Here is a 27,436-nt window from a genome sequence, read left to right as displayed (position 1 = left end):
GGACTCACCTTTCTTTGTTATTCCTGTATAAATGATGACAACTTCTCTGTCCTCTGTTGTGCTGCGGGATTTTGCTCAATTAGACAGAATCTGATCAATTCAGACTTGCTCGCTTCTCTCTCTCTGGATAGTGGTTCCAGTAGCATCACCTGGACGTAGCTGAACTTTACAGAGCTGAAATGGAAAAGTGTGGGGGTGTGCCACAACCTTTTTTGCTCGCTCATGATTCATTCAGCCTTTCTTTCCACCCTCCTATTCCATGTTAAAAGTCTCTCCAGTCTAGCAGTGGTCACTGGAAGATGCCTCTTTCGTACAGCCTCCTTCGTTAAATATGAGGGTGTATGCATCTCATTATCCTTGTGCTACTGCTGAGCTGTGCAGCACCACTGGGCACTGCAGATGTCCCATTCACCAGTTTGAGGGACAACCATACTTGAGTGAATGCAGTACTCTGCTTTTGTCTCTGCAAAACTGGGCAACTAGATGAGATTTAAGGATACCTTTAAGGATTAAAGAAATATTTACTGAAAACCAGACTTGAAATAATGACGCAGAAGTGCCAAAAAAAACCAAAACAAAACAACAGCATGCCCTGGCAAGGATTTTTCTGAGCTCTTCTGGCTTGCGAGATGTGGCTTACATAGTCCCCAGGTCTGGCCAGTCTTGGGGGCTCTTTCTTGCCCTATATTTTACAGATGATTACTTGAACTACCCAGAGCAGTTTTTCTGGAAAGCCTTCCTGTTCTCGAACCCAGGGTGGCATCAGCTCCCTTGTCCTCTCTTACGACTTCCTGCCCCTTTTCTCCCCTGGACTCTTCCTTGGAGCTTGCCCAGGAGGGCTTGGTCACAGGAGGGGCTTCAGCTATCTTCTCCATTTCTCACAGGGTCACTTGTTTAACATTTCTTTTGTAACCTTTGGTGTGTTGCTGGTTTTAGGCTTCAAGCATTTCTCTCTCATTTTATTCTTTTAAAAACTCTACAATAAAACTTTTCACATGTCAGATTTAGTATCTTTTATAGTAGAGACTTCACACAGGATTCATACTTTTCCTTCCATAGCAGTGCAACAGTGCTTGATAGTGAAGCTGGTGAAATTCAGAGCGATGTGTTTACATTGAGATATCCAACTGTATACACTGCTAATTTTAAGAGGAAGGGGAATCCTTCCTGGGGTAATTAGTTTTGCCATATTTATAGACACGACCTCTTGCTGAAGCATGTTTTTCCTGACTTTGAGTCAGCTGCTGACAGACAGTATTACAAGAGTTTACTGTGAGTCTCATGGTCTGTGTGTGCTTATGTATACATAGCACAGACAAGACAAAGCCACAGAGAGATAAAGAAGGCAGCAATGCTAAACCCTGCAGCAGTGCCCAGTAGCGAAGCGTTTGAACGACCAACATGGACCAGATTCCAGCTCCTGTCTAGGCCATAACGATCAGGAAAATCGCCTTGTAAATCAGGTAGTTTGCCTGCACCCCTACGGCCCGCCGGTAAATGGGGATACTGCCATATCTCCCTACATGCCCTTTTGAGGCGTGTGTGGATCACGTAAGTACCGCAGTCAGGTTTTGCAGTCTTCCTGCCACAAGTCAGTTGGCAACACAGTACTGTAGATCGATGGTAAATACATGCAACCTTCTCAAAAAGTTCAAGTGGGCAATCAGAGCAAGGCAAGTGGTTGCTTTTACACTTTGGTTGCAGAGCGTTTGTGGAGGGATTTCAAGGAAACCTCTCGGTAGCAGGAAGCTGCTGCTGCAAGCATTCAATGAACGAGCTGCGTAGTCGTCTTCTGCACCTGATGCCTCCTTCCCTGGGCTGCTTAATAAATACACGAGCGTGGCCATTATCAGCCAGGCTCCATTTCTTTCACCTGTCCTAACGTGCCAGTATTTTATGTCGCATCGAGTGAGGAGGGAAAGCGGTGATACAAAGCCTTTTTTCCCTTCCCTTAAGTAGAATTGATGACCACAGCTTAACAGCATGCCAAGAAAAAGACATTTGATCAAAGGTGGCTAGAGCCTCCCCTGAGATGCTGCATAAGGACGTTTGTCCTGATAATAACTTGCCTTTGCCATTTTCAGAGCAGACGTTCTTATTGCAAATCCTGCATTAGCTCGCTGCAGTTAATGTGCACACACATATATAGAGGTACCTCTTTGATTTCCCTCCAGGCAGCCTCCCCCCACCTCCCACACAGGCCCAAGGGCTGCATGGGATGCCTGTGGCACCAGCAGCTCCATCTTGAGGGGGTCCCTCTAACAGCACCGGCTTGGTGCCCTTCGGTGCCCCTTCAGCCATGGGGGGGTCTGCTCTGCTGTGCAGGAGCACCAGCAAGCTTGCACCGGAGAGCTTTCTGCACACCGCAAGCTGGAATTTCCTCTGGGCCACTGCGATGAATATTGCAGAAACCTTGCCAGGCAGGGGAAAGCGTCATGCTCTTACGTGCAAGGGCTTGCCAGTTTGGATCACGTCTATTGGGTTGCGGAGGGGAATATTGCTCTGGTTGTAGTGAGTTAGTAGAGTACTAGCAAGTCTCATTTGCAAGGGGTCCCGGGCTTCAGACTCATCTCGTCTGTCACCAAGAGAAGGAATTTATTCTGACAACTTCTGCAAATGCTGGTTTCACTTTTGTTTTTTGTTCCCCAGCCATGTCCTTTGTTTCTGAAATGCTGTTTACGTACCACAGATTTTTTTTTGTGCAAATCGATTAGCTTTAATTTCTTTCTCAACTACCTGATTTTTATCCCATTGCTTCACCAGCATCCTGTTGTTAATTCACATGATATATGATAATGTGATGTGATATCCCTCCCTAGTTAGCAAAATGTTAGAATAGCTGTTGGCAGCTTCTGGAAGAGTAATTAGCAAGTAGGAATTACTCAAAGATGTGCACACTAGCCTAAGTAGGCATTTTCCAGCTGTCTGCAAGTTCAAAAACTGGTAGGGACTTTTCAGGCTCTAACACAAGATTAATTACTTGCTATTAGAAAAGAACATTTACAAAAACGTGTAGTGTGCAATCAGGGCTACTGTGTTTTGTTTCTTAATTTGGAAGTGGACTTCTTTGTCACAAAGAACAGAATTTTTACAGTATTTGGAAGTCATTTTCCTCAGCAGGTGAGCCTTTTCGTTACAAGAGGATATCAAGCTCAAACTCAAAATAGTAAGCCGCCTAAGAAAGCTCTTAGGGCTTTGTGTACATCAGTCCTCACGCCCCTGGGCGTAGCACTGCCTTGTATGGGGATGGCAAGATGCAAGCGCCTTTGTGCTGGCTGCCTGAGCCAGGATCCCCAGCACCGAATGCATCCTGGCATAGCCAAGGACATCATCGTTTCCTTTCTCTCTTTCTAATGTGCAGGAGTTTCTGTCCACGATGCTTTCTTTAGAAAGCCATTTGCACTGCTGTGCCTCTGTTTTGCATGAAGAAGCCCACGTAAATCAAATATAGCCGCACAGCTGTGCTAAAAGCCTCCTTTTTATCCACGGGCAGCTATTGTCAGCCAGCTTTTATTTTTCCCCTCTTTCCTATTCTGTTGCTCCTCCAGGATTTTTGTTCGCTCCCTGCTGTAAGGTAGTTGGTCTCCACTGATGCAATGGAGAGAGGGGGCAGGCAGAGGGGAAGCGTACGACTGGTGCGTTCGGACTGCTTGACACTTTTATTTTAAGCTCAGGCTCTTCTTGCCACCTCCGTAGCCTCTTCTGCTCTCTGCCTTTCGCTTAACATCTCTTGTGCCTAACTCTCTAATCAGCTGGATTATCATCTCTTGGCACTGCGTCCTCACCCAGTCTCCAGCCTCTCACCAGCGATTACCTCTCCCTTCTCATCTCTTCTCCACTCTGACACTTCTCCTTGTCTGCTTCTCTGAGTGCCTGCGATTTTCCCTCCCCTCGCCTCCCATTGAAAAAGCATCATCCCACCTCTCAGTGGGGGAAAGGATAATTTCCAGCAACATTTTTCTCGGTGTCGCCTCCATTCCCACTGCTCTTTCAAGCTCCTTGGCAGTCATTCCCCTCTCTGTTCTGGGCAGCACAACCTCTCTCTGCCGCCTGCCCACTCTTTTCTGCTCCTTCCCAGCATCCTTACATACTCACTGTAGTATGCAATGGCTTTATCTCCGGCTTCTTCAGTTTCTTTTTGCTCATTGAAAACACTGGAAAATAGCCACTCTTTCCCACGATTCGTTCCCCTTTTCTCACCTCTGCCACTCCACCCCCCTGGAGGCAGCGGAGGCAGGACTGGGCTCCTGCCCCCTTGCTCCAGACCCTTCTCCCTTGAAACTTCTCCAGCTATCCCTCCTCTGCCTTTCATTCTGTGTAACTCTTGATCCGTAAGCCCCCAGCCTCTTCAGCCTCCTCTCTCTCCAAGGTAAGCCTGGTCCTTTCCCTTCTTTTATCTTGGACCCTTCCACTCATCCATAATAACACGATTTTTAGCATCTTTGTGGATGTTGCTCCTGGCTCTTCCCCATCCCTTCAACTTTTCGCCATTGACTCTGGACTAGTCCCATTTCAGAGCTTTTTTCACACGTCTCTTTCCTCCTTTATTATTACTAAAAACATTTGCACAAACATCCTTTTCAGGATTTTAATTTCTGCTCTTGCTTATGCTCCTTTTAGAATAATTCTTGCCACATGCAGTGGAGAAGAATACTTGTTTGCGTATGTACTTCAGGTGAGAAATGCATGGAATAATGGCTACAAATAATACTGAGTCACCTAATTTGTACAGAGTTAAAAGAGTGTTTCCTCCTTGATACAAGGCTCAGTAGCTCTATTGATAGGACTGGCCCAAGGACTCTTTTAATAGAGATCATGTCATTTTTTAATGTTTGGAAAACACATGCCAGGCAACATGAACTATTGCAGAAACATTCAATGACAATGATACATGTTTTCTAAGAGATAGTAATTAAACATTCTGCATATGTGTGCACATAGATATATAATACACACACGCACATGTATACACATATATAAGTATATGCATATGCACGTACATGTCTGTTTTTAAGACACTATATTGGAGCATAGTATGCTGTGATGGAAAAGCATCATGTCATTCATAACAAAGTCGTGACTGACCTGTATTTCATCACGCAAAAAGTATTTTTTAAAGCTTTTTAAAGCATTTTAACATTCCTTTGGGCATATAACAAAACTGTGTCTTACTAGGACTTAAATTCTTGAATTAATGGCATGAATCTGTAGATGTACTTACCTGATCTTGACTTCTGATAGATGTAAATTAACTGAGCCTATTTCTACAAGACTTGAATTGTGCTAATGGCAAAACCTTCATTTACTCTGATTGTGGAAAACTGTCTCTTCTTTCCACGAAGGCACGTCACTATGTGGTCAAGTTTGTCTAAAAAGACTGGATTTGGTCCTGCCTAACAATATTTGCATTCTTCTGACAGTCCACGAAACACAGTACATCGATTTAGTTAGAAGATTTGTGGAGTGATTTTTTTTAATTAATTAATTATTTTTTATTGCAGCCTGCAATATAGGTTAGGTACAGTTAGGGTAGGTAGAAGTTGAGGGGGAAGAAGTAAAAAGAAAGTATGCTTGTTTTTATATTGTGGACTGTTCTTTTTTACATGTATACAGAGGGAGAAACTCCCTGTCAAGCACTGGAGTTTGCCATCTAGGCTGGTCCCCTTTTTAGCACAAAAATTGCTGTAGGGGGTTGCAAGCGCTGAAAAGTATTGATTCCTAACCATGCTATTTGTATTACATATTTTAGTTAATAATTAGTAGTGCTTTTAGATTAGTTTTGTTTGAAATACTAATCAATGAGCTTTATAGATTCCCCGCTTTATACATAAACATGTCAGTCTCCAATGGAGCGGAAGAGTTTTATTTTATCCCAGATTGTTTATACTGTATAATTATTAATCTGTAGTTTAATCTCCTTGTCTTCATGCTTTTATGGCTTGATCCCACTTGTTGCAGGGGATCTCAAATCTCATTAAAGGGCATGGATTAAAGGCACTCAACACCTTGCCAAATAAGTGCTGGAATGTGTCAGCTAAGCCCTGTTGCATGTAGACCTCCCAACGCTTCTCACTCTACATGTGCACCAGAAATAGGACTGCCTGCCTTGTGTCTTGTCATTTCCCTCTGCAAAGCCTTATTTTGAACCACAGTAGGTTTGCTAGAGTTCAGGTGCACACAGTCACAGTTTTCTTGCTGTGATGTTCCTTTAGCCTATAGTTGGAAAACCATCACCAAAGTGCATCAGCTGAGGGGGAAGTAAATAGGAAAATAAAGTTTGAAATTACGTGTTGATTTTCTGATGTTCAGCATTTTTTTTGAGCTCTTATAAAGCTCTGGTGCCCCCATGCTCTGGAGCAAAGACATGAGATCTCAGTTGGAGAGTGGGTTTGGGGCCACAGGTGTACTCATCGCTGTTGCTATTCCCATGGAAAGCCATCTGACCAGCCAGAAACTTCGGAAAAGAAAGCCCAGGGCAGCTGATGGCTTCTGCTTAATGCTGCCTCAGAAATCTGGTTTCTGACAAAGTGCGCTCTGCTCACTCCCTCCGTATTTGGTGCAGCGTTGCGGGCTGCTCGGTTGTGATTTTGCAGACCAGTGATGGTCAGCCAGCACCACTTGGGAAGCAGAAATCTCATGGTTCCCACCCTGCTCCTGACCTGTGTGGGCTCAAGGGTCAGGTTACGCAATGGCACCTTTAGTTTGTTTAAGGTAAGGAAATTATGCACAGAAGCTGTTAAAAGAGTACAAGGTTGTCAAGTCAAGCGAGAAATGTTATAACATCACCTGCTCAGCCTTCAATTGGATCCTGTGTGCATGCAAATTTGACAGTCTTTAATTGCATGTCTCCCAAGATCTATGGAGAATATAGCTTCTCAATTCACATCAGAAAAAGCACACAGACTTTTTTCTTCTCAGAAAAGAAGCATTTGCTTGTAGATCAGATATCAAAGATTGTCCAGACTGTAGGTATGGGGTACATTTCATCAGCCCGGCAAAGCTTCCACAGGTCACAGCTGCCTGAAACACAGCCCTGAGCAAACCTGCCGTGGTCCTGAAGGTAGTGTGGTAATGGTGATTGCCACCGTGGGGACAAGGTCCTCACTGATTTGCTTTGTGTTGCCCTCAGATATGGTACCGTCAGGTGTCCTGGAGCATCTGTCCCCTTGTGAAAGGAGAGGGAAGGCAGAAGGTCACAGCGGATTGCAGTCACCACGCTGCTGAGGGTGGAAAACGGCTTGGGATTTTGTGGCTCTCAAAGCTATGGTCTGCAGCAACTGTGGGGAAGGTCTTTCTCTACCAGTAATACATTCCCCTTGAAGACAAATGAGCAAATGGGGGCTGTAGATTAACCATAGAGGGAGAGAGTGACATCAGGGAATACCCAACCACATAAACCAGCCTTACGGTGCTTTCAGTATATGCAAGTCTAAACCATCAGGGTTGTACAAGAATTACATATTGTTTAACTTTTTAGTTCGTAGCATTACAGGAGAGGCATTGGAGAGAGTGGCACATGAGCAGGAATCCAAAACAGTTTCAATGGGAGTGGTTCTCTTAAAAACAGACTGGAAAATAAAGGTTTACAGCTTGTTGCATGAGCAAATGAAGCAAGAAGGGAAGCAGTTTGTCAAACGCTGTTATTTGTGGACAGTCTTAAATAATGTGAATCATGGGGCCTCAAATCCCATACGGTGACCTTGTGCAAGCAGAGTACACCACCTACCAGGAGATTATAAATTTATGCATGCACTGTACTCAGAACTGAAGATGATGTTTTCCAAAGTTAGAACCTGTTGTGTTGGCATAACATTACATTTAAAGTAAAAAGCGTTGAAAGCACTGGGAATTGTTGAAGAATATTCTGCCAGCTGCTCAAAATTACGATTTTACACTGCCATCAATAACAAAAAACGTTACTCTAATGAGAAGCCATTCTAGTTAAATGAAGAAATAGAAGTCATGATAAAACATTAATTAATCAAATATCAAAAAAGGGAAAATAGAAAAGGCAGAAATGTTGCCTAGGTGGTTTTTGTATTTGAAACGGTGGAAGAGGATGTGTCCATCCTCTGCAGTGATATGGAAAGAAGGGAAAGTTTGCTGCTTATAGCAAAGGAGGATCTGAGACATTGAAATTAAACGTTTTCACATCCTAATAACTTTTACATCCAGGAATCTTAAAGGAGGTAGCTGAAAAGCTCTGTTAAGTGGCTGTTAATTTATAATAAATCTTGGGAAACGGGAAATTCCAGAAAATTGGAGGGCTGCCATTTGTATTTCCGATATTTCAAAAAGATAAAAGGGATGTCCCAGGGAACTGAAGGCTGGTTTAGCTTGACGTCAGTCCAGGGTAAAATAGCGGAACAGCTATTTCAGGATCTGTCGAGAAAGAACTTGGAGGCTAAAGGTATAGATAATTGCAGTAAGAGTTGAAGAGAGAGCTTGTCAAACAAACCGCTGGGTTTTTCTGCTCTGTCAGGATTGCAAGTCTGTGTGATAAAGGCAACTGTTAATATTGCCTTTAGGAGGCCAGATCAGGTGGTCCTTTCTGCATTTTGAGTTTGTAAAATGTAGAAGGAATGCCCTGAGATTAAAACTCCCATGACAGAGTGCGCTAATTCAAACAGAAATAATCAAGCCACTCTTGTTTCCCTGGGATAAAGTGTGGCTTAGTGTTGGGTTTTGCGTGTTAATCTCCTATTTGATTTTACTTGATGGCTTTTGCAGCTTTAAGTGTGTTGAGTACATTGTAGTTCTGTGGGGGCAAAGAAACTAAACAAACTTCAAAAAGCTGCATGAAAAGCTCAACAAATAATGTAAGTATCCTCAAACAAAGATAAAAATCCAAGTTCTTCTTATAGCAGCCTTTGCAGTTTTAATCCCTTGTTCTTTACCATGGCAAAGAAGCTTTCATAAGCTCCTCTGGATCTTACAGGAGAAGGAAAGCTTGCCTTTGCCTTCTGCTGTCTTTGCAGATCCTAAGAAACTATAGGTGCAGATTGTACATTGGCTGTACTTACCTTTCAGAACCAGGGCCCAAATGCATCAAATCTTTTTTTTCTCTCTGGGCTCCTTTAGTCAAAATGCCCATTTCTGTCTCACATCCTCTCCGCTTGCCCCGGCTGTAGCCTGCTAGGTGTTGGCAGCAGAAGTGATTGCTTTCCGTGCGCCTTTCGCTAAGGGATGATTTATTGTCTGCAACAGGAAAGGCAGTTTAGTTCCAGAGTAGGGGCCAGTCCATGGATAAAGCGACCTTTAAATAGGAATCTAGACACGTGTCAGACTCTGAGGATAGTGGGAAGACTTGCAACTCTTGCTTAAACCTTCCGATAAAGAAATGGCAATTTTCGGATCCTTGCAGGATCAAAAGCACTGTCAGAATCCCTTGGCGTAATCCAGGTATCCCCTTGGCACTTGCTCTGAGAGTTTCTAAATAGTCATTTCAGTGACCTTCTGATTATTTGATGGTTAGAAAAACATGTGAAAATTGTTTTTTGCATGTGTTGATAGGCCTTCCAAGGTTCAGACCTGTAAATCTGTGGATCCTAATGCAGTAGTCACTAGAATTTATTTATTTATTCTTTTTCTTTTAGATTAGTAAAAATTATGATTTAACCATAAGGAAACATTTTTCCGTCAGCACATATGTTGTCAAAGGAGAACATTATTGTTGGCATCTGTTTAGTTGTGGAAAGCGCTGCACAAGCAGATAATGGCCCAGTCTCCAAGGAGAAGGCGACACCTGTATTCTTTCCCAAGAGCAGGTGCGAAGTTATACCCTATGAAATTCTGTCCCAAATTTAACCCAGTGACCTACTGCATGCATTCCTGCTCTTCACACATTAATCACAACAGGCATGTTCCGAAGGACATGCCAGTTTGTGTCCCAAGGAAACATGAAGGATATTCTAAACACCTGCTAACTTGCAGCAAAGATCAAGAGCTTGCATTTTAGGAAAAAAAAAAAGAGAGCAGATTTTTCCCAGAACAACTACGTAGTATGACAGGCGAAAATGGGCTTTTGTAATTTTTACAACCTCTACAGTTTGAGTAGTTGAAGATGTTAGCAGTGGTTTTGGCCATATCCTCCCATGCAGACAGAACTTCTTCCACCAGTTCTGCAAATAGGCTGGAAAAGCAGCAATTAGTACAGCTTGAGAAGTGAGGAGAAAATTAACCAGTAATTCTGAGAGAGTTGTTTTCTGTTCTTCTCTGGAAAAAAAAATCACAAAAAATGCTCATTTCATAGCAACTAAAAAATTCAAATACAGAACTTCAGCGTTGAACTCTACTGGAGTTTCTAAAGGCTGGGTTTCCTTGAGAATAAAGCATAAGGGAAATGAATAACTTCTACTCAGATAATTTGTTGGCATAATCTTTCACATGAAAAGGCTGCTCAAAGGAGCAGAACAGCACCGTTGTTCATAACTTGTAGCTTCCAAACACTGGTGGTACTGGCTTAATATCAGCCTGGCCTTTGTTCTCACAGCCATATTAGCAAAAGAGATTTCAAACAGAAAAACATACTTTTTACTATCCCAAAGTATTATCATACAGGCAAGTGGCCTGGATACGTGACCAACCATTTATGCTTCAACAATTTCATCATCTCAGACAGCATCATAGTGCAAATTATTTATACATATATGTGCACATATACCCATAGAGATACAGATAAATTATTTAAAAGTTTAGGAAAAGGAGGAAAACCATATCACTGTATTACTCCTCAACAAAAGCCTAAAAATACTAATTTAAAGCAAGGAAGGCAGGACCTAAATCTGGTGGGTGCTTGCCAGAATCTCCAGCCTCCATTCATATGGAGACCTTAAACCTTTTCAGAGCACTCACCAAGCTGGAAGGCAAGATAAAAAATCACTAGTTCATTTTTCCTTCTCTGATTCTTTAATCTGGCAATCCAGCTTACCCAAGAGTAACCCAGAAGGTTGTGTCTTTTCCACAAGGTCCTGAAGCCTCTGACCACTTCAGAAAAACATAGTATGTTGTTTGTTTTGCTTGGTGGTTTCCTGGCACTGTTTCACTGTTGGGCATTCCCCATTCTGCTTTGAATAAGCTATTTTGAGTAGCAGACTTGGTTCCAGTCCCCTCCACTGTAGCTAGCTACTGTAAAGAGCAGTGTGAAAGCTATGAGAAGAGACTTTATGAGGGAAGAGTTCTCCTGTGTTTCTCACTTTCCATGTACATATATGTCAGTTGCGTGGCTTCTGAAAAATAAGGATAGAGGACAGTTCTTCTCTTGTTCCTTCTCTTTTCCTACACACACACTGTCTTCCCCCACTCCATCTACTATGCCTCTCTCCTGAAGGTCTCACCATTTATATTTAAAGAACGTTGAAAATGCATGTTAAACTAAGCCTGCCTTATTGAATGTAGGACAATTAGTAGTGTAATTATATAATTTTTCCCGAGTCATAAAAGATGCACGTGTATACTTTGCCTAGTAGGCCCGTGTAGAATGTATATGTCAATGCATGTACCATGTGTAAGCATTATTTGCATGTTAACTGAAGTCCCTAAAGACTGCGAGCTATCATTACCTTGTTTAGCTGGGTTACTCTCTCAAAAAACAATAACAGCACAAGCCTCTGAAGTCAAGAAATAGGTTTTATCTGTATGTGGAACATAAATCTATTTGCACTCTTCAAAGCAACCTCCTCTGGGAATCCCTGCCTCCTTATGGTACCAATCTCTGAACAACCTGAAGCGCAATTTCTTTAGAGTAGACACCTGGGGTTTAAATAAACATTCATCATGGAGACTGTGGGCATCCTGACACGAATTTAAAAAAAAAAAAACAAACAAACAAACAAAAAACAAGATCTATTGCAGAAATGAAGCTGTAGTACATGTCTGTTAGTGTGTGCAATCTGCCAATAGTGAAATCATTGTAAGTAACCAAAATGCTACAGGCAAAAGTTATATTCAACAGTTCTGTTCCAAGGTCTGCAGGATCAGAGGCCCTCTTTTTTTTTCCCCTAGTCTCTGTCCAGTTGTGCAGTAGGGTCTAGGTCCAGTATAACAAAGCCAGTAAATGATTTTTGCAATGGGACTTACTTCCTACATCAAAGCCTCTGTGCTGTGAAATGTATAGGCTGTGCAAAAGCAGCCGTTCCACCATCTGGAGGATGCATCCCTGTTCCTGTCAGTTTAAGCTGAGGAATGAATTCCCAGTATTCTTGTCTCTACTTCAAAAGCACGTGAAGCTTGCCATACAGAAACAGGGCTCATGGCCCAGCTCTGCAGCCAACCCAGGCACCGATGCTTCTGCTCACTGCCCGCGGTGTAGCTCATCAGGGACCAGTTTGTGGCCCTTGAACCACATGCAGCTGTTTAGCAATTCAGAGGGTGCTCCCTGGGCTGTGAACACTTGATGTGTTGGAGCCATGCGGCCCCCTCAGCAATGTAAATTCTTGCCTTTAGGAGAGTTAGCAAATGTCTGTAGGGCCCTGCTGCATGCCCAACCAGACCTCTCTCTGTAGAGGGCCCGTGGTTAAATCCTCTCTTGAGTTTCTCTTAGCTATCCCCCTTCCCACTCATGGTCAAATGAAGGTTTTGCTTTGAGGTGGTAGGGGCAGAAGCACCAGCCATCGCTATCAGCAGCAACGCGTGCCTACAGTTGCCAGCCGAGAGTGCTCTACAACGTCTTTTCCACTTGGCCATGTGTTGTCTGCTTTACAGCAGAAGTTACTTGAACAATGCGAAAAGCTCATTTCTGAAGACGTTCTTGCTAGTGGCCCTGGCACCCACAGTACGTTTGGCAGGAGGCAAGCCCGTGTAGCCTGGCGGCCTGCGAGTCTATTTTCAATTATCAAGGGTGCTCAGAGAAGAAGACATTAATATTGCTGAGGATGACATAGCAAATTACTACTGCTCCCTAACCTTTTTAAATTGCTAACACTGTTGTAATCTGTAATTACAGAAATCAGTGTGAGAATTGTGGCACACTATAATTATCTTTCCTGATACTTTATTGCTGTATGAATTATTAATCAAAATCAGTCTTGTATAGTATTTGCAGCAACTAAGAAGAATAATGTATAATTAAATTTCATTATTTCTATTTTTGTGCTGGTGTTTTATGATGTTGTAATTGATAATTAATTGGTTAAAAATTCACACAATTCTTGGGAGTTTCATATGACTATGACTGCTCGGTATTCAGCATTTATTAATTGAATAATGGGCTCACTGAAGAGACCTTTGTATATAGTCTTCTGTCATTACAGGGAGCTCTCAAAAATGGTGAATTAATCATTAGGCCTTTCAATAGTTTCTTTTTAAAGGAAAGCAGTGACAATATAATCATATCCTTTGTTGTTATAGCTATAATTGAGAGATCGTAATAACCAATTATAAAGATGGTCATTTTAGGAGCTCTGAAGTGTCAGTTATTGATAAATTTCTTTAAAACCAAAGTGTTGATTACACAGAACAAGTCTTTTCATAGAAAAAATATTAGGAGATGGGGAAGAAAGCCTGGAGAATTATTTTCCTCCCACTTGCCACTTAAAAACAGTGCATGTTTATCCCTAAAAACTGTCAAGTCTGATGTGCTTTTGCTGCCATTTGTCAGAAGTATGAGTTCCTCCCAACTTTTTCATTATTTTATCATCATTCTCCCTATTTTTTTCCTAGTACCTTTTGCTAAATCGTTAGGAAAAAAAAAAATTAATAGAAAACCTCAGAACAAAAGTGTATTTTTTCACACACTCTGCATCCTATTAAACAGAAATACTGTCAGACATTTACATGCAAATCTGCAGTGCAGACTCTCCAGCTACCTCTGACCAAAGAGCCTTAGATGCATTCAAGCCGACCACTTCAAGGTGTTCCTAAGTGTCTTTTTTTAACTGTTAGTGGAGCTGATTGGAAAAAGGTGAACTGGAACTAAAAATAACCCCAGTTCGGTATTGATCCTCTCTTAACACGATCAGGAGAAAGCCGGGAGTCACCTTGAATAGCAGGATATAATGCGAACTTCAGCTTACGCTTCCAGGCAAAACCTGCAGTTCATTTTACACCGGGTCAGGTACTGCGATTCCTAAATGAGAAATCACAGTGTGTTTTCTGTTGGCTTCTGTACTAAAATGTAGTGTTACACGCATAATAAACCTTTTCAGACCTTTACAGTGAAGTTGTTGGGAGTCCTCTGTTCACTGTTGTAAATCTGGTGTCCTGCTTACACCTCCTGGGATACAAGCGAGCTTTTGTTTCATGGGATGAGACGATGCCTTTAGGCCCCTTTTTTCCCCCATCTCCTTCCTCGCTGGTGTTTTGCCATGGAGAGGCTACAAAGATGCTTCCACTGTAGTCCGCACCTTTTATCTGTTGAGCTTAACATGTGAAGGCTTCTCATGTCCTAAACCCACCACTCCACTGGAACCAGCGGGAGCAGGAGCTCCTGGTGTCAAGGACACCCGCCACATGTAGCCTTTGGACGGATGTTTTCTACTGCTGGCCCTGAACAGCTTGGTCCCATGCAACTTCAGTGCCTGTTCAAGAGAGGGGAGCGCAGGGCAGAGTGCCCATTGCTCTCTCAAAGTGATAGATTTGGGTTTTCATCTGTGATGATATCAAATAATTCGTTTCTGAGACACTGGTTAGTAGGTCAGGAAAGACAGATAATACACGTGCATTCCTCTGCCCAGCCAGTTTGTTGTTGGCCAGTGTGCTGGAACATGTGAATATTCATCCCATGTAAACTTGTGCCCTGAGTAATGTGGCCCTGGATATTTTTATTAGGAGTGACTAATCCTTTTACAAATCCGGTGAGTTCTTTGCCCAGTAACATGCAGCAGTGGTCAGTCATACATATGGTTTATTGTGAAACCATATGACTGTGAAATCTCTCGGGAAAAACAAAACAAGCATCTTCCTATGAGTCCGGGGTGCAATTTCAGTTTGTTTCTATGGTCAGGAATCACAGCTCTTCTTTTTACAAATTCTGCATTTGTCTTGCTTGTTTTACTTGGGTGTCCTCTCCTGTTCGCAACATTAGAAACAATAAACAGCAGTGCTGCTTTGACCTTTTTATTTTGTGTTATTTGTATAGTGTTTATCGAATTGATCATACGTGTTGAGGAGGGTTTTTTCTTTTTCCTTGCCAATAATCTTTTTCATTGTTCTCCTGAGGATTTCTTTTCTCCCTGTTTCATCAGCAATCAGATGCAGACACTGCACAACAGTGTACTACACCAGAAGTTAACTAGAAAATATGTCTCCTTATTAAAATATTTTTCTGCCTTTAAATTCGCTCTCTAAGTGATGACAGTCTGTCTGTCTCCAGTCTGTCTTTTTCATGAGAGACTCCAAATTGGAATTGAGATTGCAGGTCAATGAGTTCTGTTTTATTGGGACGGTAGTCAAACACTGCAACGGGTTGTCCAGAGATGGTGTGGGGTCTCTGTCTTTGAAGAGATTCAAAACCCAACCGTACATGGTCCTGAGCAGCCTGTTTTAGGTCACCCTGCTTTGAGCAGGGAGACTGGACTAGGCAATATCTAGAGTTCTCTCCAACCTCAACCGTTCTATATTTTTGTTTCCTCTAATTGCTACTTGTGTATAATGGAGTGCCCTGGATTTAGTGTGTCACCTTGTTAGTGTCTAATTCTTTTTTATATTAAGTCTTTTTGAAATCCTCAACAATCCCTATTACCTTTGACATTTGAACGAATTTTATCAGTTTTGGTCTCCCTGTCACGCTCTGTGGTCACTAATCAATATAGGATCATCAGATAACTCATGTTGGAAAGGACCTCAGAAGGTTCCTAGCACAACCTCCTGCTCAAAGCAGGTCAGCTCTGGGATCAGAGCAGGTTGCTCAGCGCTATATCCAGTCTGGTCTTGAAAACCTCCAAGGGTGGAGATGACACAACCTCTCCGGGCAACCTGTTCCTCAGTTTTCCCTTATGTTCAGTCTAAACCTCTGTTGTTTCAAATTGCTCCCATCGTCTGGCGCCATCTTCTTGATGACCTGTAGGCAGTGGCAGGCTACTCTTAGGACCCCAGTACACCCAGGCAGTCTCCCATCCTAGTACTAAGTGTGCCCAACCCTGCTTTAGCTTCAGCGATCAGGCAAATTCAGGCGTGCTGCATGGCATTGCATAGGCAGATGTGAGCCACTGGTACTGCTGCTGTTTCATTTCTGGAGGAATTTCACTGTTAACCTGCTGAACGTTGCCCCTGCATCCCTTCTCTGTTGAATACAGTTTAGCCTAAGTGATTTCCAGTCTGATGCAACTTCTCACCTTATGACAACTGAGCTTCTCTAGCAGCCTTTTGTAAAGGTTTTGTCAAAGGATTTCTGAAAGTCAACACTAATTACATGTACCAGTGTTCCTCGCTGCTAATTTGACACACTTCAGGAATTCTAATAGAGCCCATCAGAGACATGACTTCCCCTTGCAGAAGCCATGCTGCTTTGTCACGATGATAATTTGCCTGGTTAAGTGCTCTGTAGCTCTGCCACAAACGAGATTTACCTTTTCATGTAATTAACCCAGTTCTGATGCAGGACTTTCTGGTCTGTCTTGATAAGATTTTCTCTCCCCTAATGTTTCCCTTTAAAAACAGACACCACATTGCCTGCCCTCTAGTCTTGTGAGGCAGGAGCTGGTTTTTCGTGATAGGTAATGTATTTTTGGTAGCAGCTCAGGCAGTGTGTTCATGAGTTCCTGGAGAGTTTTGGGTGCGTGCCAGCCAGTAGAGACGACATGCTGCAAACCAAAATGATTCGGATGTTCCATGAGCAATTTTTTTGATCTCCTGAGGTTTCGCGTGCCTCCTCCATGCTGCCCATGCAGAAGGGCTCGGTGGGATCTCCCACCCATCACTGTGGAAGGACCGCGTAAGCAACGTTCCAGTTCGCCTCACTGCAGTTGCTGGCCTTTAACAGCAACTTTTTTTGGCAAGGTTTCAATGGTGCTTTCCTTGCCCACAATAGTTTGTGCCAGTTTCTGGAAACTTTTGTTTCAAAGAGGCTTTTTCTGGCAGTGTGGTGACCTATATGCAAACAAATGCACAGCATGTTCTTTTGAGCCGGAGAAAGGCTTGCTAAGACATTCTCTCTTCGGTTTGAAGAAATACTAAGTGTGTAACAATGATTTCCATGAAGAAGGTTTTGCAAACTCAGCATAATACTGAATTCAGCAAAAATTTATGCAGTTTGAATTAACACTATATAAAAGACTTCCAGCCCGGCCTGCCTCAGAGTTCAGAGTTAATACCCGATCCCTGCTTTACTCTTCCGAGGAGAGGAAAAAAAAAAATGTTGAATTCTGCTAATTTTCTTGCTACTACATGCCAAAGCCCTACGGTGACCTTTTCTCTTTGCACTCTAAATCCCTTCCCCGTGAAAATGAACAATATACTTCCCAGTGGAGGGTTTCACCATCTTGCTCCTGTCCTGCAGGATAAAGCCCTCTTGGAGAGGAAACACCTCATGCCTGGAGGTCATTCAGTCGATGGCAGATCGTGGAAAAGGGAAGACCGTAAATCACTTGTGTTGAAACATTAAAAGCTGATAAATAGGTGGTCCTGAGCCATAGCCCAGCCCAGGCTTCCCTGTGCACAATGCAGGGCTTGGGGTGCTTCCTGGAGCAACCAGGGGCACGGCCAGGGGAAGTCTGTGTCGGGCCGAGATTGCAGCTGCCGGCCAGGGCATCCACGCAGGCTCTCAGCGGCTGCGGGAAGGGGCACGGTGTGGATCCGCTTTCGGAAAACCCCTGGAGTCACAACGGTAGCTAAAGACTGCCGGAGCCTTGGGAAAGCATGGCGATATAAGCAGCTGGGTGGAGGTCCTTCCCAGGAGCGCAGCGAGGGATCCACTGGAGCACAGGGTGTGATTTACAGCCCCAGCATCTCAGTACCACATTGGTCAGGTTTCCTAGCATAGAAGGCAGGCTTGCTCACCAGCGGGGAAATACACCGTGGTATTTTCAGCACTTCACAGGGCATGCAATGAATTTTTTAAAAAAATACATTTGATGAGAGCTGTAGTTAAAAAGTGGGAAATTACTAATTAGTAACCAAGTAATTCAGGGTTTGATTCACACAAATTGCACTCTTACTGTAAAAAAGGATTGCAATTTCAGGCAAACAGTGTTTTTTTAAAAAAAGGCACTGAAAATATAATTAAAGTTCTGTTCATTACCTGCCAGGTTTCAGGTTTCTTGTACATTTTTTCATCATCTGAGACATTACAGGCATAAGATGTGCCTGGAAAAAAGAAAAAAAAAAAGAACGTTTTCCCCTTTGCATTGTCATTTGCAACTCTCAGGTTTTCCCACTAGATTGTTCTTGTAAACTCTTGCATTTCATAGTATGCAAGAGTGACCACTTAGAACATCATTATAACGCTATCATTAGCATCAGAGTTCAGTTACACAGAAAGCTATGAGTGGGATGAGCTAAGTATCATTTTCTCTTTTACCTTACCGTACTGCTAATAAAATGATTGCTGCCAATTCTTCTCATTAGTCTCAATTTATGAGAAAAAAAAGAGTAAATTTTCTCCTGATTAAGAAATCCAACTGGTAGCATAAAAAACCCCACAGTGTTTCCCTCCCTTACCTGTGTGCAGATCAATAAGCAGGTTTGTATCTCCTCTCTAGATATGAAGTCAGTGAGGGGCTAATGGATACTGGGTTGGTTGGTTGGTTTTTTTCTGTTCATGTAGGCATTTCAGCTGGGTACTCAGAAGCGTAGCATGAGTTAGCAGTAAATACTGAAAATACCAGTGAAAGAGAAGCTGTAAGCATCCCATTACGAATTCCAGTAATATTATAGTTTTGTAACGTTGGCAAACACACCTATTTTGTAGAAAGAGTCATCATAGCCACTAGCTTAAAAATACTCCTATAAAGGTGGGAAGATGGAGTTATTTTTGAGAAGTCTAGTAAATACTTACGAGTACTTACTTGTACAAGTAACAAGCAGGTCCTCTTAAGTCCATTTTTGTATAGATTATTGTTATTTTTCGAATGACACTGTAGGAAAATGGTACCCTGGTTTGAACGCATGGCAAGAGAAATCGTTTGAAGTCATGTTGTGTCTACATGTGTACCTGTACATTGTACTGGCAAAGGAAAATGCTGCAAAGAACGATGTTAAAAAGTAACAGAGGAGAAATTTTGCTTCCACTTCTGCAGTGGTCAGATATTTGCAGTGCAGCAGTATTATACCAAAATACCTCCATCTGTTGCCCTTAGCCCTGTATGCCTCTGAATCTTATCTCTCAGAAGGCGGTTGTTGTTTGGAAAAATAATTCCTTAAAATACTTGAAGTTTGTGTGTTCGCACAACTTTCCTTTTGGCAGCAGATAGAATACATACAAATAATCCTTTTTCTCATGTAAGCCTTAAAAGAAGTGCGTTCGGTTTGTTTTGGGATACATAGTGTGTTTAGACACAGCACAGGCTTTTACATTTTTCTACTCAGAGAAATTGAAATGGGAAAATAATGCAAAGAGGATTCAGTCTGGTGCTGGGCAGAAAGTTTTGGGTAAGAGAAGAATTAGTTCAATGTGCCCAAGTGCAAAGGGGGGTCATGCAGTTTTGGGTGTTGGGGGACGCTGGCCCACCACCACCATCACCACTGCAAGTCTGATTCCCGTGTTCAAAGGCGATGCTGATTGCAGAAATTGCAGAACAGCAGGCAGGGAACTTCCTAGCTCAGAGAGTTGTAACAGGTATCTTACATCCTTCCAACCTCTGCTCTGCTGTCAGGAGGGGGAGACTTATCTGCAGGCAGGAGTGGCTCCAGCACCCATGTGCTGCCCTGCCACCCGGAGCTGGACCTCCACACGGGTTGGGGGCTTTTCTTGGGTCTGTGGTTCTGGAATTCAGAAACTGCTCTTTTCTGTAAATGACATTAAACTACCGTTGAAGGTGCGTTGCTTTAGCCATAACTGGAAGTGGATTTCTTCTAAGCCACTAAACATCTTTCTCTCCCCCTTAAGGCTTAAAATAGCTCTAATTCTGATTGAGAGATGAGGTCACTGTAGTTAGTCACTTGTCTTTGTCGGGTGCAGTTCCACGTTGCCTTTCACTTGAGCAGAGGTCATCAGTGTAAACATGCAGCGCTGCCAGTCCGCTGGAGAATAGGCTGGGGTTTTGAGGGTTTTTTCCCTTAATCTGAAAATAACAGAAGCAAGCACAAAGCCCTTTTTTCACTATTAGAAGACCCGACAGTCACTCTTGCTTTTTTTGCTAAAATCTTCTAAAATTTCCCGTGTCCCCATGTTATTGCCTCTACTAGATCGAAAATCGTAGATGCGTAGTAGGTGGTTGAAGGAAAGCACTTTGCAGTCCATCTGAACTCTACTTTGCTTTTGAGGGGGGAAGTCAAGGGAGGGTTAGGTAATCGAAGCGTGGCAGAGTGAAAGCCGGTGGCAACAAATGCCCTTCCCCATACCTTTCCCGAGCAACTTGCTCGGATTTAAGAATTAATGGACTGCTTGGCCGTGGTCCTGGGGTATCCAGAAATCAGGCAGCATCCCGCCGCGCCACGTTCACCCAGCGGCTGCATTGCTCCTCACCGCCTTGTTTGTGTTTTCTTCCTCCCTTCTCCCCTGCAGGGTGTGAACGGCATGTCTGTGGATGAGAAGACTGACTCCCCCATGTATGTGTATGAGTCAACGGTGCACTGTACCAATATTCTCCTCTGCTTAAATGACCAGCGGAAGCAGGACATTCTCTGTGACGTGACGCTGATCGTGGAGGGGAAGGAGTTCCGCGCCCACCGGGCTGTGCTGGCTGCCTGCAGCGAGTACTTCTTGCAGGCCTTGGTAGGGCAGACGGAAAATGACCTGGTGGTCAGCCTGCCGGAAGAGGTACAGTATGTCCCCATGCCCCCGCCGTAAACACGAGCCCCTTCCATCCCGTGCGGTGAGGAAGACCTCTGCGGTCCGCTAAGGTGGCCAAGGGGAGCGTGGCATGGGTGTCGGTGCCTACCCCGGCACAGCTCTGGATGTGGTATTTGTGTTTGGGTGGGTAGCGATTCGCTGAAGGATGGACATGTTCACGCCACCCTTCCTCACCAGCGCTAATGCCTGACGGCTGCGGCAGCAAAGCTTTAAGATGCTTCAGCTCGCCTTTCTCGCCACCGCCGAGGGAGTCGTACCCAAATGCTTAATTACCGTAGCCTCATTTAGGGCATTATCAGGACCTTGATACTCTTCTGCTCTTCCAGACAGGAAATTTGAAAGGAGTGATTTGGCTGCTAGATGGCAGGTTATTGTTGAAAAATCATTTGAGCTGTCATGTTGTTGGGAGTCTCATTGCTGTCCACCCCTCTCCGGCAGCTCATACCCTCGTCTTCCTCTTTCCCCATTCCTGCACCTCATTCAGCCTTGCTTCCTCTCGCCTCCCCTCACAACGAGTTTGGGACTTAACTGCTTCGGGCCTTGTGTTTTCCACTGAGAAACCATGAACACCGTCTGCCAAAAAGCAGGGTTTTTCTCATGCGGCATGGCTCCCACAGCAGGAAGCCAAGGGACGTAGAAAATACATACCTCACTGGAAAGTTTACTTTATTTTACCACAAAATCTCACTGGCTGCCTTCCACCCCCACTGTAATTTCCTCACAGCCGTATGGCCGTGACAGCACAGCTACCGAAGGGCACGCCGGTGGCTTTGCTGCCCACAGAGGGGAGACGTGTGTCTGCTGGCCAGGGCTGCTGTCAGCCGCCACCTCGGCACTGCCTGCCCGGCGTCTCCGGCTGGGACGGGCAGCACGAGAAGGGTAGCAATGTACCCAGGGCGTGGGACGGCAGTCGCTCAGTGGGAAGGTACTCTGGCATACAGAGGGTTTTTCACCATCATTTGCTTAATGCCCATGAAGAAGCACAGTGTGTTTTTAAATGATGACAGGTCCCGAAGTGTCATACACCGTTTTTCCCCCTCTGGTTTAGCTCTCCAGAGACTTCAGCGGCGGCGTGATGTTGTCACGGCACAAGTTGGAGAGCATTAGAAGAAGTAGGTCACCGGGTGTGACTTCATGAGTCTTGACACTGAATATTACTCATGAAGAAATTTCAACCCAGACATTTTGCATAGGAGTTTAGAGATAACGCAGAGGACGTGCTAGGATACGCACTATGATTCTGCAGTGTCCACTAATAATTTCCAGTGGAAGAATCAAGTCTCAGTCAGTGAGACTTTCGCACCACAAAGCAAGGCGGGAGCAGAGAGGTGACAAAACATGCCCAGGGGTGCACAGGTCCAAAGAGGCAGGAGAGTATCAGCGCTCTTTTACAAAGCCTTGGTGAGACCTCCATGTACGATTCAGGTCCTGTTAGATAAAGAAAAATAATTGAAATTCAGATAAGCATATACAAGAGTGACTGAGATGTTCAGAAGAAGGAGCCTGGCCTAAAGGAGAAGACCATACCATGGCAGGTTCATACTGCTGGCGTGACAACTGCGACGTGCTACAGCTCTGTGTAGGCAGAGGAGATGAAACGGCTGAGAGGAGGAGTTTCTTTTTAATACTAAAAGACAGTGTTGACACAAGCATTGATTGGTTTCAACTGGTTTTTAGTAAAAGTAGATTGGAAATTAGCAGATTTCTAATCACAGCAGCAGTGAGGTGCTGAGCCGCAGGCCAGTGGGAGGAGCAGGGTGGTGGAGGGATCCTGATGTGTCTGCACTTGGTGACCCAGTCCTATGTTCATATGACACTAAAGATTTAAAACACGAAGGTTTGTCTTTCTATGTGTTTTATATGAGATACTACATTTAAAAAATTCCTCCAGTCCAATCATAAATGATTTCTATTTAAGTGAATCCTCTTTGGATAAATGAAGTATTGTAGTTTTATATTTTAGAATATATCTCAATGAAAGATCAAAAAGTTGTAGTGATTTAGGGTTACACTGGCTGCTGTTACAGCTCCAGTGAAGTCCATGGATTTGCAGAAGCAGTGAATCTAGTTCTTAAGGTTCATCCCCGTCCTTTGAAATTGCCACGCTTCACCTGAGACCACCACTGTTATTTTGCCACGTGTCTCTATTAGTTGCAGAGTGCCAGGGCTTTAACTTTCTCATCCTGGAAGAGAACTCTCTTAGCCTGTTAAAAAAGATACCTACAGTTACCAATGCTTACTTGTACAGATATTTTCCACATGCAAATTAATTGCTGTTAACTGCATTGAATCCAATTTGCTCGGTGGCTACTTTATTTGAGTAGCTATATGTGAGGTGGACAATTAAATGATTTCCTCACAAATCCTGGTCACTTGGGGTAAAGAGAGCTGCCTGATGCACTTCATTATTTCTCAATTATTCCTTGGTTAAGGTGCACGTCTCTGCTTCTGGCATTGTTCTGCTTCGGAGTGCTGGGAGCTTTGGTGGGTGCCTGTGTGTAGGTATGGGAAGAGCCTCCAACAAAGAACAGTGTCGGAGCTCTCCCCATGAAAGGAACTGAAACACTCCTGGGTTTTAAGAGCTGACAGAGCAGGGGAAAAAACATGTTCGTTATATTGCATTAAAAGAAGTTAGCAGGGTCTTTTTCAGTTCACAAGGTAATGGCTCTTCCCAAGGCTAGTCTGTGGGCTGCAGAGCTCTGGCAGCCCATGAGTTATTTCTAAAGGTATCTGTGAAAACTGAATTAATCTGTCATGTAGGGGGTTACTCCTCCAGTGGAAAAATTTCACACAAAAGTTGAAAGTTTATGTCCTGAGCCAATACTTTTTTCAGGCTTAGAGACAATTTATGTTGGCATATAGTTGTTATAGAAAAACAGAGATTGAAAATAATTTTTAAATATAGTCTTCACAGTTCAAGACTTCTCCGAAGGTGACAATCACTCCTAAATTAACAAAGATGTTTTTAAGTCAACCATGCAAGCATTGCATTTTAAATTCTGGCATAGTTTGAAAGCTGCTAAAGTATACAATTGTAGAGAAAGGGCATTATTATTACTATTATTTCTCAAAGGTTTGATGTTGGAGCTAGATAAAGCTTTATATATAAAGCTTTTACATTTATGTAATGTTGGTGTGAGGGAGCTTAACATCAAAACAAAAGAACTTATTTTTGATTATTCAAAGCAGTAAATCTGCCTGTAAAGTCTGAATTGCAGACTTTTTTTTTTCCTTCGTAGCATGTTGGGGTCTGTTTGTTAATCTGGCATCCAGACATTGTTAACTGTTGTCTAGCTAAACAGTGAACAGATGTTTTTTTACATTATTTCTTGTTTATATCCAATTACAAGTGAGAGCAGTTTTTATGATATGCCAGTCATTTCAGTAGGGAGACATTGTGCACACACAGAATTGAAACTAGTTGAACTTACAGGGTTTTAAACCACTGCAAAACCTTGTGTTAGACATTTCACGTCAGTTCAAGCGTGACTTAATGTGCCTCAATTCAAACCTTTTCCTAATCAACTTAAACTAAGTCAGTCCGGAGCTAATTCTGCACTGATTAAAGAGTTTCCATAAACCCTTTTGTACTAGCCTCGGTAATTTGATTTTGTACTACACCTTTTGTTAAAGCAACGTATTTTAGAGTGTAGATAAGCGCTTGGAAAAACAGCCACGTAATAACAAGGGCTCAGATGTGGCCGTGGTGTGTGAAGTATGAGCCCTCAGAGCAGAGTTAGAGGAATGGAGTGTGTCAGCTGCCTACACCTAATAAAAAAGGACCCCGTTAGCTCTTAACTTCTATGCTTTTCTCTTCATTTGCAGTTTTTGGTAAAACAACAAGAACCTCGCCTGCTTTTCACCCAGGGTATTTTTCAGCAATTGTGCAGTTTTCCTCTAGCAGCTGCTGTTAAACGCAACCCAAAATTAATATTTTCCAAGAGCTGAGTTTTAAGCTGTAAAGTTACTCATTCACCCCATACCCCTAACTGTTGTTTTGTTTTACTTAATCACGAAAACTGGTCTTCCTTCCTTTAACAAGGTACTTAATTAAGCTTTTAATTCATGATAAGAAGTTAAATGGCACTTATGAGGCTTTTTTAATGGTTTCCACTTCCCATCCAGATTACAAAAAAAGGTGTGATAGAGAGAGAGACACGGCTGTCAGCCAGGGGTATTGTAGGTCATGCCAATATTAGCTGGCAGCAGGCCATTATCCAATTAACATTGCTTCATCGCTGCAAGTAATAGCTCTCAAGTAGATGATTGAGTCATTCATGCTGTAGTGGTACTCTACTTTACTTGAGAAGGAGCCAGTGCTTCGTCGAATAGGCTTTTTATTCGCTATTATTACCTGCCTGGCTTTGCTAATAGAAGTGCACAGCGAGTCTATATGGGCAAGCTGAAAGCTGGGCGCTGGACAGAGGAGCATCGTCTGTGCAAACACCTTATTCACTTGGTTTTCTGAAAGCTGAGGTTGCAGTTAAATGGTGCAAAGACAGAAACAGCAATAACAAATATAACCCCTCAGTTGCATTAGATTCCTGCAGCTGAGAAATGAGATTCCCGACCTTGCTTGCGTTTTTTTTACTTTGGGATGTACATTTGAAAAAACCTTCACCTGGTCATTCCAGCCATGCGAACACCAAATGCCTTTCTCTCTGGTAAAGTTAAACACAGGACTTCTGAAGTAGTAGACCAAGCTTTCTCTAGCACTGATCTGATACTGTCCTTTCTGTTATAAAACCAACTTGCTTCTCAAGTAGGTTGGTTAGTTTTACCTGTAACCCTCAAATTTCTTGAATCTGTTTCAAAGATTTTTTTTAGTGCATCGAACTATCTGCTGGAAATGTTGCCTTCCAAAAGGATTAAACGGAGTTGTCTGTGGCTTACAAATCTTCCAAGGGGCAAAGGGAGGCAGCATCTCTTTTAGGAAGAGAGGGTGGGATGTGCTTGGGGAGCTTTTTTGTTTGTTTATCCGCACAGCTCTTTTCCTTGCCGTTAAGAAAATGATGTTCAAAGTAGATGTAGCACACACCATGGGCTGAATTTCTGCATTCTTACTGCTTTACTGCTCCCTGACGGCTGCTGTGAAACCTGCCGTTTCCCCACGAGGTCTAGCCCTGTGAAATCTGTCATCTGCCTCTTCGGTTGACGTGGGTTAACTCCCTCACTGGTTAATCTTTGCAAGGAGAAAGGCAGGACGGGACCTCGATTCGGTTTCAAGGCTGGCAAAAGCTGAGCATGTTGGAAAGCGAAGGCATGCGGCACCCTGGGTGGGACTGAGCCAGCCATCTAACATTAGTATGGCTCGTAGTTGACAGGGAGGAGAAATGCTGGCAGCTGCTAACCATCCATGCCAACCCGCCAGCCTGAGGGAAAAATGTTGGGAATTAGCCAACGAAAGATGATTGTGATGAGGAGGAAATCAAAGGCAGGATGCAGGAGGTCAACTACTACATACCCTGCTGGCTAAAGGCGATTACTATTCCTTTTTATCTCTCTAGAAATAAATGATACGCTCTTACTTTGTCTCTTCCCTTTCTGTGTACTGTGTATGTATGAATATACTATCTTTAAGGAATGGAGGGACTGAGCTGGGAGTGCTCTGTACAGGAGCGTGGAATGGAAGAGGTGATAAATGTGGGAAAGAGGAGCAAGAGGGCAAGAAGAAAATGTCAGCCTGGAAGTTTCTTTCCCAGCTGGAGGGATGTTATTACACAGTAGGGAACAACGAAAGACCCTTTTTCTTCGGCACCCCAGAGATATATTAGGAGTAGCTAAGGTTAGTTCTTAGAGAATGGGAAGCATTAATGTGGTTTTCTCTTTACATGACTGTATCAGCAATTGATGTTTCTTACAGATTGCAGCACTGTCCGGAATTATTTCCGCTTTGGCTTAGGAGGCGGCAGTGACCTGAAAGCCTTCCTGAAAGCCATCACCCCCTTCATCGTCTTGTAGTGGCAAGAGGTTGTGGCCATCAGGCTTCTAATAAAGTCAGGCTTCAAACTCATTTACGCTTCAACCTTACCCCAGCAATGCTACTTCAGTGAGTCCGTATGGATCGAAGTTGGGTCTTTGGTTTCCTAAATTCCTCCTAGGGAATGTGTTATTTTTTGTGCTGATTCACAGTGCTGACACTGACCGCACAGAAGGATGACTGGAGGCTGCCGATCTGTAGTGAGAGTAAAACTGAGCATTCGGGTACTTTTTGAGGTCTTACATGACATGATACTAATTCAGGAGAAACCATGAGACAGAAATGGACGTTGTTCTATGTGCGTTGCTTATGTAGCACAGTACAAGGTACAAACAACATATTTTGTTTCTAGCAGGTGAGCGATAAAATAGAAATGAGACCATCAAGATGTGATACGAAATTCCATCCATGTCTTGTTGCAAAGGCTTCTGGCACTGCCTGATTTTTCATGCCTCGTGTATGATGAAGAAACTAGCCACATACTTTTCATTCTACGTGGTGTAACTTCCATTATTTTCTGTTGAGGGCTGTTCTGCTATTGATAATGCTTCTCTGATCTTTTCCATGGA

At 43.3% G+C, this 27,436-nt stretch overlaps 1 protein-coding gene across 1 annotated transcript in view; it reads left to right on the top strand.

Annotated features, from left to right (window-relative positions):
• Positions 1–27,436, top strand: part of BACH2 (BACH transcriptional regulator 2) — a 193,445-nt gene that overhangs the window by 123,722 nt on the left and 42,287 nt on the right. The window contains exon 5 of the mRNA XM_075145492.1: positions 20,600–20,854. Coding sequence (XP_075001593.1) covers positions 20,612–20,854 — 243 coding nt within the window. The 5' untranslated portion in view covers positions 20,600–20,611. The remainder of the gene's footprint in view (positions 1–20,599; positions 20,855–27,436) is intronic.

The sequence above is a fragment of the Calonectris borealis genome, chromosome 3 (genome assembly GCF_964195595.1).
Source record: "Calonectris borealis chromosome 3, bCalBor7.hap1.2, whole genome shotgun sequence".
NCBI classification, from domain to species: Eukaryota; Metazoa; Chordata; class Aves; order Procellariiformes; family Procellariidae; genus Calonectris; species Calonectris borealis.
Note: the sequence above shows the minus strand (reverse complement) of the source record. Positions and strands in the feature narration are given on the sequence as shown.